The 13,923-nt window shown below is 40.9% G+C and overlaps 1 protein-coding gene across 4 annotated transcripts; it reads right to left on the bottom strand.

Annotated features, from left to right (window-relative positions):
• Positions 1–417: 417 nt before the first annotated feature.
• KXD1 (KxDL motif containing 1) lies at positions 418–13,018 on the bottom strand. 4 transcript variants are annotated; one of them, XM_088468988.1, is made up of 6 exons: positions 12,858–12,931; positions 10,821–10,959; positions 8,473–8,582; positions 5,523–5,675; positions 2,928–2,974; positions 418–1,150 (listed from the first exon to the last, which is right to left on the bottom strand). In XM_088468988.1, exons 3-6 carry the CDS (start codon positions 8,565–8,567, stop codon positions 915–917), a joined length of 531 nt encoding a protein of 176 aa, XP_088325114.1. In that variant the 5' UTR covers positions 8,568–8,582; positions 10,821–10,959; positions 12,858–12,931; the 3' UTR covers positions 418–914. The 4 variants fall into 4 exon arrangements, with proteins under 4 accessions (XP_088325114.1, XP_088325113.1, XP_088325115.1 ...); XM_088468987.1 differs by lacking the exon at positions 10,821–10,959 and having other exon boundaries at positions 12,858–13,018; XM_088468989.1 differs by lacking the exon at positions 10,821–10,959 and having other exon boundaries at positions 8,473–8,578; positions 12,858–12,936.
• Between the last annotated feature and the right edge of the window lie 905 nt (positions 13,019–13,923).

Below are 13,923 nucleotides of genomic sequence, written 5' to 3'. Positions count from 1 at the left end.
TACTAATTAATATGCCTAAGAGATCTAAAGGGTCTATTTTGCAAATAGAACATGTATGCTAAATTTGTTTATTCTTCTGGTATACTCTAGCAGATTGGAGAGGTTCCTAGAGACAGCTTCTGTTGGCTGGGGTACAATTCAGCCCTCTGTCTACTTGCCCCCATTTATCCAGGGTTATTTGACTTTAAACTAGTAAAGCAAATGGTTTTTCATACTACTTTTATAACCACCGGCGTTAGACATTTGACAGAAAAGACTGCTTCAGCCTATTCTACCAAAGATTGAAAGGTAACTATTAGATACAGTCTAGTAGAGAACGTGCCCGTCAAACAATTCAACATTTAAAATAAAAAAAAAATGTGGATCATTAAACAAATGTGTATATTATACAAACTTGTAATGATACTGGTTGGAAGATCAAGGTTGTAAGATACTGATTTATTTGCAACAAACAAGAGTAAGTCCACTTTTAAGCAGAAAAAAAAAAAAGAGGACTAGTAGAGCGAGATAAGGAAATTAGGATAGGATATATTATAAAAAACAACAAAACAAAAAAAAAAAAACACTTAAACAGTGATAGAACTTTGAGAGTAGTACTATTTCTTCTTTAAATCTTCACTTTGCAGTGGTGCAAAATCACTTATGTAGACACAGAGCAAAGAGATCAGTTCAGATTTCCTTATAAAGTCCCAGCCATTAGAACAGAGAAATGGTGAAGTTATCTTTGAATGTAGCCTCCACACGTGGCTTTGTAGTCAGTCAGTGTTACTACCAACATAGAAAGCAAGGTGCTCATATCAAGATTGCCGGGAACCTCATTCATGAAAAAATGTTTTTCAATGCATTGCTTGAGTAGGATTGAAAATAAAACATCCCCAATAGGGAACTTTCGGTTAGCACATCAGCCCATTAGTCTAATAGTCCTCATGGGCCACCTCGTCATCTGTCAGAAGCTGCCCATTTGCAGATGGAGTTTCAGAGGGGGCCTGGGATAAGTCCTCAAAGTCCTGACTCATGGTGGGGGAAATGATGGATGGACTGGTGTCACAGGACTCTGTGCTCTGCTCTGAAGTAGCAATGGTGGTGGCTGCACTCTTAGGGATTGGATCAAAATCATCATCGTCTTCCAGAATGGGAGATTCATGGACATCTGAAATGGAAGAATTGAAAATACTATTGTCAGTTTATTCTGAACCATGAAGTAAGTCATAAAAGTCTAGTTTCTTTGAAACAACTGTATGTTTTATTTTGTAACAATATAGTTTGATTACTAGTGTGGATTAAAAATGTTACGCGAGCATCACAAAGCTTGGAATACAGTCACACCTATTGTATTGCTGCAACACTTCCTAGTGTTATTCCCAGAGCAACAATTTATAACAGCGCTTACCCTTCGCCCTTCCTCAGCCATAATAACAGTTTGGTAGTTTATATTTTCTTTTCTAAAGGCCTATGTTCTATAATGCATATACCAAGTATTTTATTTTCTGGTATTATATATTAGTTACCTCAATTTGTAAAGTACCTCCTTCCCAACAGTCTTACCCCCCTCCTAAACAGTACAAGGTTAGGCTTTAGGGCAGGGATGGGGAACCTCAGGCCCAGGGGCCGTATAAGGCCCGCAGAATCATTTGGTCAGACCCTCTGAGCTTTTTTCTGCTAGCCTTCATCTGGCTAGCAGGGTGCCTAGAATGGTACCCTGCAACCAGTATCTATGCAGTAGTGCCACCTGGAGCATCCTTAGGACACTTCAGACTGTCACACCTCTGCCCTTACAGCTCCCCGGAGCATTCTCAGGATGCTACGGGTATTGCTGTAATCACCGGCAATTGTAGCACTGCCCCGTGTGAGGTCATGCGGAGGGGCGTGGCCTGCACCGGGCCCGTGAATAATGATATATATATTAAAATGGCCCTCGGCAGAAGAAAAAGGTTCCCCACCCCTGCTTTAGGGAGTGGGGATATTAACAATTTTGCCATCCCAGTGGTCAGATTTATTTACATGAATTCCCAACTCCAAATTATACGAAGACTGTAAAAAGAAATTAATGAAATACTTTTAAATAATAATAAAAAAAAAAACCTATCATCTCTTGACCCTTCAGAGTACCACCAAACAAATACACACACACTTTATTCACATTGATCTAAACTAACTAAAATTGTGATGAGAAAAAAAAAAACCTCAAATACTAGATTTGCCCCTGCACTGCCTGCCAGTAAATAAGTGGTTTGATTGCCCTGGCTGTATGTAACTGATCATTTTGCGGCAGTCATATAAAGCGAGCATTTATGTTTTTTAATGGAATTTTTCGGCTTTTGTGCCTCGATTTAGACTACATTGTTTTTGTGTGTCTTTTTTTAAATCCATAGAGCTGGGGCATGGAGTGTTCCTCAGTTTTCAATATAGTTTGACAACTCTACACTCATTGTTATTACCCTGCCACAGATGGGAACCAGATCAGGCTGTTAAGTTCTGAGCTGCTGCAAAAATCACCTCCTGAGGAAGGATCCTTAACGATCCGAAACACGTTGCAGGAGGCGATTTGTAGACCAGGAGGAACTTTTGTTTTTGGGGACCCGCCATCCTTGGATTGATAAGCTTTCTGCGTTGGTGCCGAGCTACTGAGGCCCGGGACCCATTGCTACCTTCAGCACCCCATCTTGGTGAGAGGCTGTTTTTGGAACCCCACTCCTATGTCCTTGTACTGTAATGGTTTTATAAATGTTGTTTGTATATACATGTCTTTTTAACTTGAGTGTAAATAAATGACATTTTTTGCACCTATTGGGTAATTTATCTATCATCCCGTACCCCTTAATTAGTAAAATGCTGGGAATTACTGGAAACGCTGAACAGACTCATACTGTTGACAGTGTATATTCAGAAGAATAATTTATACTTTAATATAATCTGAAGAAACTTACTGTTAAAAGACTCTGGATATTGCTTTGCCAATTTCCCTTTTAACATCCTGCAGCAGGAAAAAAAAAAAAACACTGCAATAAATCCCAATGAAACTTGTACGCTAATCCAAATACAATGCAGATATTTAAGAAAAAGATGGTGATTTATCAACTACCCATATTCACAGTATTGTGCCACTACTGGCCTACACAGATGTCTAGAACAGTTTTGGGGATGTCATATACGGATATTGGTAAGCAGAGTGAACGTAAGCAATATCTGTTCCCTGTCTGTACTGTGACTAAGCACAGTTAGAACGAATGTAAACCACTTAGACGTAAAACATTATTAAATTGTTTTTACTGTAGGGCTGTGTCCATTTTAGCTAAAAATCTATGTCTGAAACTTCCTGAAATATATGGGTAAATCAGGCATAAGCATAACAAAAAGGAGGCATTTTTACCAGCATTACCACCTAACAATTTTTTTTTATTAAGGATGTTCTGGTCAGAGTCAAGGTACAATACAGGGAGGACAAATTAAAAGCTGCAATCAAGGTGTTTTGGATTGTCATTGCACCTCCCACTCACACCCATTGGCCACAGTGTTAAAGGTGACATTAATAGGACATTGTTAATTTTGCATTGCAGTAACTGTTGCATTTAGTGACAGGTCAGCTTTAAAATACCTACACACAGTTGTTTATTTCTTTATGATCTACAATAGGATATCGTAACCAAAGGGAACCTAAAAACATAGACCAAACTCTATGTCCACATCAAGAAAAGAAAATCCCTCAGCAAGGAGAAGGAAACTTTTGCTTTTATTACACCATGCAATAATTCTTCCAGACTCAAATAATAAATGTCTGATAATTCTTTCTTGCTGGCTTAATCAGTTTGAACCACTGCATCCGAAAAATCCCTCTCAAGATCTTTGCTTCAAAAGTCACGACATTAAATGTAACTGAGGGACATCCTGAATAACAATCAGGCCCTGAACAACAGATCTTGTCGAAGTGGAAGTCTGATCTCTGGACCCACTGCCATGTTTAGTACCGCTGAGTACCAAACCCTTTGTGGCCAGTCTGGTGCCACTAAGATAACTGGAGTTCTTTTCTTCCTGAGAACTTGAGGAAGCATAGGTATTGGGAGAAAACGCAAGCTAGAGGAAACCTCCATGGGACAGCCATTGCATTTATTAGAAAGGCTAATGGGTACCTGACTGCAACTGAGAAGATATTAAATCTGGTTGACCCCACTGTTTTACCAGACTATTGAATACTTCTGGATGAAGAATGGACTGGCAACTCAGGAATTCTGCCTTCCAATACTTTATTCCTGGGATAAAGATTAGATATCACTGGAACATGAATCTCTACATCTGAGTAGAGTCTCATCACCAGAGAATTAAGTGTTTGACTGGATTCTTAAGGGTTTTCATTTAATAAGACACTGTACTATTGCAATGCGTTCAGAACAGCTCTTAGGGACTGATTCAGCAGAGGATGTACCTGCAATGACGCACACAAGCAGCTGTGCAATTCAGTCCGTGCTAAAATGCAAATGCAGCAGGAGGTGTCTGACACCTCATTGCTGCATCTGCGATCCCAACGCTGCGACAGAGGTTACAGCCTAGCTTCACCATTGCCTTTGGTCAGGCTGTGAAAGCTGAAGCCTACAGCAGCCTGGCCGGGTCCTGTCAACCTGTGAGGCCAGGAAGTCATTCAGACCCGCTCGCGAGCGCAGGACGCTCACAAGTGGGTCGATGGTGCCAAATTGCGCATGCGCACGACGGAGGGAGCTGCGTCGTGCGCATGCGCGAGACCCGCATAGCGACAGCCCAGCTGTCGCTATGGGTCTCGCACCAAAGAGGGCGTGCTGTCGATGGTGACTGACAGCACGCCCCCTTTGGTGGGCGTTGCTGCCCAGACGGAGGCGTTCCAATGGGAACGCCTTCCGTCTGGGGCCGGCCCCACTGACATCACTAGTGATATCAGTGGTAGTGCTTTTGGCTCGCAGGGTCTCGTCGCAAGCCCGATGGTTGCGATGGTCTTTACCATCGCGACCATCTTTTTGGCCGCTCGCATAAGCTGTGGGTGGTCACCCACAGCTATGCAAGCGGCCAGGAGGCCGCTCCATTTTTAGGTAGGAGGGCCCTTATTCAGAGCGAGCGCTCTGGTCAGAGCGTCCAGCTCTGAATCAGGCCCCCTGTCCATTTGTTTTCTATGAAAATATGGCTCTAAGGATGAAAAACATGTAAATAATCAATAGTTAAATAATAATGTTGCACTAAAGCTTTTAGGGGTGGTCTGCTTTTGAACATTCTTCGCTATTTAATTATGGGCCCCTGTGTATACTTTACCATACTTAAAAGTCTATGAGGAAATAGTTCATCATCCTGGGATCCACAAAAGTAATGAAATTAGAGGGACCAATAAAGAGTTAAAATAGTTTTAATTGTTTTCATCAACGTGATGAAATTATTTTTTAATGGAATATGTTGTAACAGCTGCACTGGAGCTATAGGTACATTTTCATTAGAACAAGTAGACATGTAGTCATATTTGGCTCACAGTAAAATACCAATTCTACACATTGTTCCAAACCTCCCACCTTATTCTCCTAAAAATTATATCCAGGTCCTTCTTCATTTCCACCAATGTCCTTGTGTGATGTATAAACCGGTCGTTCATTTGTAGCAGCCGTGTGTTGGACAGACTGTTAAAATTCAGGAGCATTTCATTGGTTTTCTCAAATCGATCAAGCCTAGTGTAGTCAAACAGAATGCATGGTTAGGGAACCACTGTGGGTTGTTTGCGATTTTACAGCATTCCAGACTAAATCAAATTGACTTATCCTCATGTACCAAATTCAGATTTCTCTGTAAATGTTAAGGTTGTGAGCAGGGTCCTCTTATCTCTGCCTGTTATCATGCTGTCTTGTTCTATTACCAATTGTAAAGCGAGAGAATATGCTGGTGCTATATAAATCATTATGAATAACTAAAATGTTTGGTCTCTCACTACACAGAGCACAAGAGGAAGTGGAGGGAAACTGTGTTGATTAGTTCTGCATTGTAAACAAGGAAATTGATTGTGGCCTGCAATTTTCTAGCCTGAAATGTGCCACATGTATGCAAATATACATAGTGTAACATAGTGCTTTTGTTTTATTAAGGTGGAAACACATGAAACTGTCAATATCAGGTTTTTTTTCCTCCCCAACATGGGAGATTTGTTTAGAGCAGGAATTTGCTATACACCAGTCTATACAGTTTTATTAGATATCACTATACTTAGACGTCAGCCTTAACAACTGCTGTAATTCCTGCATCATCAGGTACATAACATCTTAGCACTTCTGGAGAAGAACAGAGTGATTTAGCCAGTGAATTAACATTTTCAGGCTTAATATAGTAGCCTTAAATTTTAGTGCATTCACTGGCACCAAAATGGATTATGACAATGTTTTATTGATGCAAGTCATTAATTTACTGGACATTGTCTGTGTGTTCATTTACTAGCAAATTCTACAGCTTTCCTTTTTTTAGGTTGTAAAATCGTAACTATTCCTTCAATCTTTAAACCAAAAATGTATACATAGTAATAATTATGGATCATGTCTCAAAACAGTTTTAGGTGGTATCTTCTACATACACCATCCCTTTAAATATGAGAATTCCCTTAACAGTTCATACACTGGACAATTCACCCCATGTCAAAATATCACCTAACATTTTGATAGCAGACCAAGTTATACCCCTTTTCCACTGCCCAAATAACCCAGGTCATTGCAAAGTCTACCCGGGTCGCAGCTTGATGTAAAAGGGTCCTTAAAAATAACCCGGGTCCAACACGGGTGGCTACCGGGGTCAAACCTGGGTAACGGTGTGGTATAAAACGGCATGATCCAGGTCATGCCTCAAACAAGCAGATTGGCGCGCATCATCTCCAAGAGCCCAATGTAATGTCGGAAGACCCGGGAATAACCCAGAACCAGCCGCCGGTGTGAAAGGGGTAAAACCCAGGTCTGACACATGCTCAGTGTCCCAAGTTGGAGCCGGGTATTTGATGGAAAAGGGGTATTAAACAGCCTTTGAGAAGTAAGACAATGTGGGGGCCACAGTAGGCCAGTACCATTAGCACAAACTGGTACCTTATAATACAGTACTAATGAATCCTAAAATAGGCCAAATTATTTTTGCATTGCAGGAATAGGTATACTTCAGTTCCCTGGTTGTAGTACTTATCAAAGCTATGGTAGGACCTAATGGTTTTGAAAGAAAACATGTTAAAGATTGTAAATTAAGTTTTGCCTCGTGTTTTCTACTATAGTTTTCAAAACGTAACAGAAATTGTAGGTTTCTCTCATAAACCCAAAGTCAAATAAATACATTCACATTATGTGTGTGTTATTTATGGAATGGGATTGAAATGCCAGTGGCTGTGTAGCCGCCAGTTTAAATCCGACAGCACTAGCCCGACGCGGAGGAAATCCCAACAGCAGAGGCAAGTAATCTAACCTTCCCCCACACCCCCTAATCCTCCTTTATGGGTGCCTAACCATAACCTCCCCCCGCTAGGTTTAGGCACTAACACCCCCTCTCCGCACCCTAAACCTAACCCTCTCAGGTGCTAGACGATCAGTCCGGCGTCCTAGCGTCGAGATTAACATAGGCGTTGGTATTTCGACGCCTATGTTAAATCCCCTGCCAGGATTGTAGGGTCGGGATTGAGTCCGGCGGTCATGCGGCCGCCAGTCTGATAACTACATCCCATTATTTATACATATATTTACAGAATTGTACACATCTGAGACTGCACTGTTCCTATCCATATACTTGGTTTCATAGTAGTCATTATCAATGCACACTTGCACCAGCTTTATCCTTGGTCTGAAAACAGGTAAATCGTCACATATGAACAACAGTGCACAGCCCACAATTCCGTAAACATGTTCTCGCTAAAAACCTAGCCAACGTGCAAGAGTCCTGGTACACCCATCCAGCCACAAGTAGAGAAGCGACAGTTGCTATGTGGTTGTATTTGTATTCATTTAGATCTATTATTTGTTAGTATTATGCTCACATTTCTTATTGTGTATATTTGATATCCTGTTACTTGGTTTACCTGGTATTGTATCATTGCTGTGTCTGAGATGCGGAAATTTGTGGCACCTTATAAATAAGAAGATAATAATGATAAGCTGTGTACGACTCAGCATCACCCAGTCTTACATGCACTTGGCTCTGGAGCATGCGCAGAATGCAAACACGCAAGATCCATTCACAAAACTGACTTACTTTCAACGCTGCATCAGCCCCAATGAGTTTTGCAGTGTGTGCGTGGAACACTTGTGACATGTTAGAAAAATTGTTCAACATGATTAACTACCAAGCATTAGCAGCCCAACAGGCTCAATGAAAAAGATGCCCTCACCAGGAAGTTTATTCCAATTACTTAGCCACTTGTGTATAAGATATACACAACTTCCGCAATGTTACAGGAATAAAGAACTAAACTAGGAACCATTCTACATCATATCTAGATTAATGTACACTCACATGTGCCTCTGAGCCAAAATAATAGCATTAACATCCTCCGAGTTCACCATATTGAGAATCCTGCTACAGAATACTCCTGAAGCGCTTGGTTCCATTACTTGACCATCTGTCTGAAATAAAAAAACAAGGGAAAAAGGTTAGACGTGCTGCATGGCCTACATTTCCTTAGAACATACATTTTGTAAATAAACTGTAAAATTTAGATAAATCTCATCTGTATTTTAATTAAATTGTACACAGTGTAAACAAAACTGCTACAAAATAATAACCTATATTATAATGAGTTACTACAAGACATTCTGGCAACTGTAAGAGAAGGAGAATTGCTACAAAAAAACCAAAATAACTGTTTAATATTTTAAGGTGACAAAACACATCATTGTAATTCGCTTTTCATTACTATGCACTTCAGATACAGTACTGTATTTAATTTTAAGACAATTGGATAAGATCAAAACTAAGAATTATATTAATTTTCTTTATTCATAAATATGCCACATTTTATTGATAAACATTGTAATACTCATATTCCAATTCATACTTTAAGCTTTTGGTACTCAAAAGGACAGACAGAAAGAAAATAAAAAACTAATGCTGCCCATCCACTAGGCGATTAAACCTAGCGATGGAGCGATAATGACAGTCGTTATTGCTCCATCGCTTGGTAATAGCCCGCAAATCGGGCAGTAAAAAGGTTAAAAACGACCAGTGATGCACACGCCCGCTGGTCATTTTTAACATCAATCATCGCCCGAACATGACGGTCAACCTGACGACCGCTGTCAGGTTGCCATGTTCAGGGATGATTGATCTGCATACACTGAATGTCTGAACGTTCAGTGTATGCAGTTCACCCCGCGGGAGACGGCGTCGTCGTAATCGTGCCGTCGTCCCCCGCATCGTTAAATGGATGGGCAGCATAAGAGGGTTGCAAAGATAAAGGGCCAACCCAATAAAAGAGTATTCTAAAAGGACCATTTACCACTGTACAACAAATAAATACTTTTAATTTGTTTCCTTTCTAAAAATAGTCATACATTACTAATTTGAGGTCAAGAAAAACTAAAATGATTTCAGAATGTTTTTACTAGCTCTATTTTTTGAGCTACACTACTTGCACTATACTGTATGTACATTAGTAATAGTCATAGTGAAAAGCTATTTTAAAACAATCTGATATTTTCTTGATAGAAAATAAATAACAGTTGTTTTAATTCAATCACAAATAAGAACACAAAATGAAACAAACATACAGCATACGAAAGTACTATGTAATATAGTGGCCTATTCATGGGGGTGCTTTCTCTGCTTGTCGCTTGTACTCCTCTTCTGGGGCATCTCTTGTCACTGCCCAACAGTAGTGATTCACCGACCCTGATATCTTTGTTCCATTGCTGAAATGTCTTGGTGGAATCACTCACTATGCTTGTCACTCAGTGCACCACAGTTATCTTGTGTGCGGAATCCCGTGAATTGCATATATTTGAATAGAGAGGATAAATAACTGATTCATTTAATTCAGTCATTAGGCTCCACCCCCTCTGTGCGGAATGCAGATTGCTGGTAAGATCCTCTCCATTCTGCCCACTTCACTAGGAATACCCCTACATCGTCATAAATGGGCTATACCTCGGAACTCAGAGCTAACAGAGTTTTAAATGTCATATTCGTTCTTTGCATGCTGAAATCAATTATAAGGAACTATTTTGACATCGGAAACATTTTCATTGTTGTGCAGAATTATTACAGGCTGCCAAATTCCCCATACTGCCTTGAAAGTTTATATCTTGGTAGCAAACATTTTCCTGTCGTCATGCAGTGTTTTGTGACGAGTAGGTGTACGCAGACAGAACTAAGGGCACTACCATCCTCACCAAACGTCACTGCACTTGGTTAGAAGGTCATTTTATTATTTTAAAATACTCATTATACTTTAACATAGAAAATAAAAAAAAAAATATAAAACAAAACCTACTTTAATTCTGCAGAATAACTTCAAGATTTTTATTCAATATCTTATGAAGTTAAATATTTTGTCACGTTTTACTCATTTAGATTCAGACTCTGATCACACCAAACATTTGTGAGCAGTACTGCAGTTATTGTTATATAAATATTTTTATCTATAACTGGCAATAATATATATATTCCAAGCCGGCCCGGCACTCGAGATATAAATGTATGCTCCGGTGCCTTTCCAATACTGATAAGTAGAATGGAGTATAGCGGACGGCACTCAGTGAGACTTCACAGCTCAAAAAAACGACAATAGCACAGCTATGTATAGGTCAACGTTTCAGTGTGGATACACTTTTATCAAGACATATAGACAAAGACATAATACATACCTTAAATACAGCTCACCCTGTGCACCACCACCTGCTGGGCCGACCCGACAGGGATGATGACGTCACGAGTCGCGCCGGCGTCACCTTCATCCCCAGGGGGCGTGTCCACCAATGTGTCATACCATCACCATAGTAACCACTAAAACAGCAGATGCAGGACTGTCACAATAGCAAAAAAACAGAGTAACCATGGTGACCATAAGCCTACAGCCATAGAGTGTCACAATATATCACATATAAAGGTCACCGTGATAGATCAAATCACAGCGTAAACGTCACAATACGTAAGCACAATAAATCACATCACAGCGCAAACATGGTGACCATAGGCCTGTAGCCACAATAAATCACAATACAGCAAGAGTCTCAGAAACTAAAGATGTGGACACTGATGATGTGTCTCAAACGCAAAGGGTAAACTCAAAGTCTGATTTTACGCTGTGATTTGATCTATCACGGTGACGTTTATATGTGATATATTGTGACACTCTGTGGCTGTAGGCTTATGGTCACCATGGTTACTCTGTTTTTTTGCTATTGTGACAGTCCTGCATCTGTTTTAGTGGTTACTATGGTGATGGTATGACACATTGGTGGACACACCCCCTGGGGATGACGGTGACGCCGGCGCTATTGCGCGACTCGTGACGTCATCATCCCCGTCGGGTCGGACCAACAGGTGGTGGTGCACAGGGTGAGCTGTATTTAAGGTATGCATTATGTCTTTGTCTATATGTCTTGATAAAAGTGTATCCACACTGAAACGTTGACCTATACATAGCTGTGCTATTGTCGTTTTTTTGAGCTGTGAAGTCTCACTGAGTGCCGTCCGCTATATACTCTCTCTTATATAATATACATATTTTACACACACACACACACATACATATACATATATATATATATATATATATATATATATATACATACATACATACATACATACACACACATAGTAGCAGTTATCTGACTCCAGTAGTGTTTCCAACTGTGTACTAGTAACTCAGGATAGTGCACAGAAATGTAATTATGCCATTACCAGGACATTAGTCAAAGTAATTCATATAATTGAATAGGTGAGTAAAAGTTCTGAATATACGGTTCACTATCTTAACATACGTACACTTGCAATATAACTAGATATAGCTAAGTAGAAGGTTAGAGCACCCTACACAGAGCCATAACTAGACTTTTTGGTGCCCTGTGCCAGAGAGAGCAATAGCACCACCCCACCCCCCATTTTTTAAAGGGGGACATAAGATAGTGCACCTCAAAAAAAGGGCCATGGCCTCATGGGGAAGGGCCAGGGAAGAGATAGGGGAGGCCAGGAGATGTTGGGGATAAAAACAGGAAGCTACAAGTGAGAATGATAATAAACAGGAAAACTGACAGGTCCAAACAGCACCCCCTGCCCTGCGGTGCCCTGTGCCATGGCACTGGTCACACTACCCTAGTTACGGCCCTGACCCCACATTCTGAACTTAAAGCAAATAGGTGTACCAGTACATCTCAGGATGCCGATACAGACAGGATGCCCTGCCACAGTTTTAGCATGCCCAGTCAGCAAAACTGTGGCAGGGCATGCGTGGATGTATAGTCCCACAGCAGCTGGAAGGACCACTTATTGTCCACCTCTGTTATAGGCGATTTCTATTCAATGACTGGAATGTGGAACAGCGGACAAAATCTATATATTTGCTCTTGGGGTAATCGGTTATAGCACCATAGTGGAATGCTTCCTCTACACACAAAACAATACACTGCTCACGAATATCCATCTGATTAAATATCTTTCTTTTGGTAAGAACAAAATGTATCATTTACCCTCTTCACTGTCTTAATGTGAAATGTAAACACGTATAAAGACATACACATGCATTGTACCTCTGCACATATTTAGCATGTGTCATAGTATATTGGCACTTGGGGCCCTTTGTGACAGAGATATATAAGCTCATGTGGTGAGAAGTGCCCCCCTAGAGATGGGGTCAGTGGTGGGAGCCCGAGTGACCGCACACGAAGCACACATCAGGTTACCGGGGGTGGCGGGTTCCCATGGGAGCCGGGGCACTGCTCGCTCATCGTCCCGCAGCGGCAGCGGCGCCTCTCCCCTCCTGTCATGCAGCAGCCGCCGCCGGCATCACTCCACTTCCACTTCCACTTCCTGCTTCTTCTGTTACCCCGTCTCTTATTGGCTGCCTCATGCTGCCCTCACATAGGCGGGCCCCACCCCCTGATACTCCCGGCCACGCCCATAAGATGACCGCAAATAACAACAACGACACGGGCGCAGAGAGCCAGCAGCGCAGCAGAGAAAAAACAAAAACCTCTGTGATTATGACATACTACTTTCTCCTGTGCGTGACGCATGTTACAAAGCAGCTGCTACAAATATCATGTGGCGAGGACACGATATGCACAGCGTTCTGCAACATACAGCAGTATGTTTGTTTCTGCCTCTGCATTACATGTTTGCGGTGATTAAAGTATGTCAGTCGTATAAGCACAGAGGAGATTAGTTAGCATAGCCTGTGGTAAAGTAACAAGTGACATTATGGACCGTACTCAATTAGCGGCGAAAAGCCATTTTTTGCTAAAAAGTTTTGCCGGCGACGTCATTGTTGTGACTTTTTTTCGCCGGTGCAAAAATGCAATGTACCTGGCAGAAAAGCTTTGCCTATGAATAGCTGGCGTAAAAAAGTGCAGAATTGCGGATAAACCACCCTGTACCCTTAGGACAGCTCCCAAAGGTAAACTGCGCCAAAAAAGAATTAAACACCCAAAAAAAGTCTGAAAAAGGGGGTGAAAAAGTGCACAGTTGGGGTACAAACTTAAAACTAGCAAAATAGACTTGGGGGGGTCTGCAAGTATGGGGGAGGTGTTCTTTTGATTGCAGGTGCGTTTTTTTTTGTATTTATTTATTTTTAAATATAAGGACACAGAAATACAATAATCATGTATATCTTGACTAAAAAATACTAATAATTCCAGGCATGTATAGTCCAAGTGGACATATATCTGACTATACATTTTTTTCAGAAAGCATTAAAAAAAATAATAATTACATATTATCTTGGCTTAATACATGGAACTGAGATAGGAT

Source organism: Taudactylus pleione, unplaced genomic scaffold, assembly GCF_031769625.1.
Source record: "Taudactylus pleione unplaced genomic scaffold, aTauple2 ptg000087l, whole genome shotgun sequence".
NCBI classification, from domain to species: Eukaryota; Metazoa; Chordata; class Amphibia; order Anura; family Myobatrachidae; genus Taudactylus; species Taudactylus pleione.
This window is presented reverse-complemented; position numbering and strand designations above follow the sequence as displayed.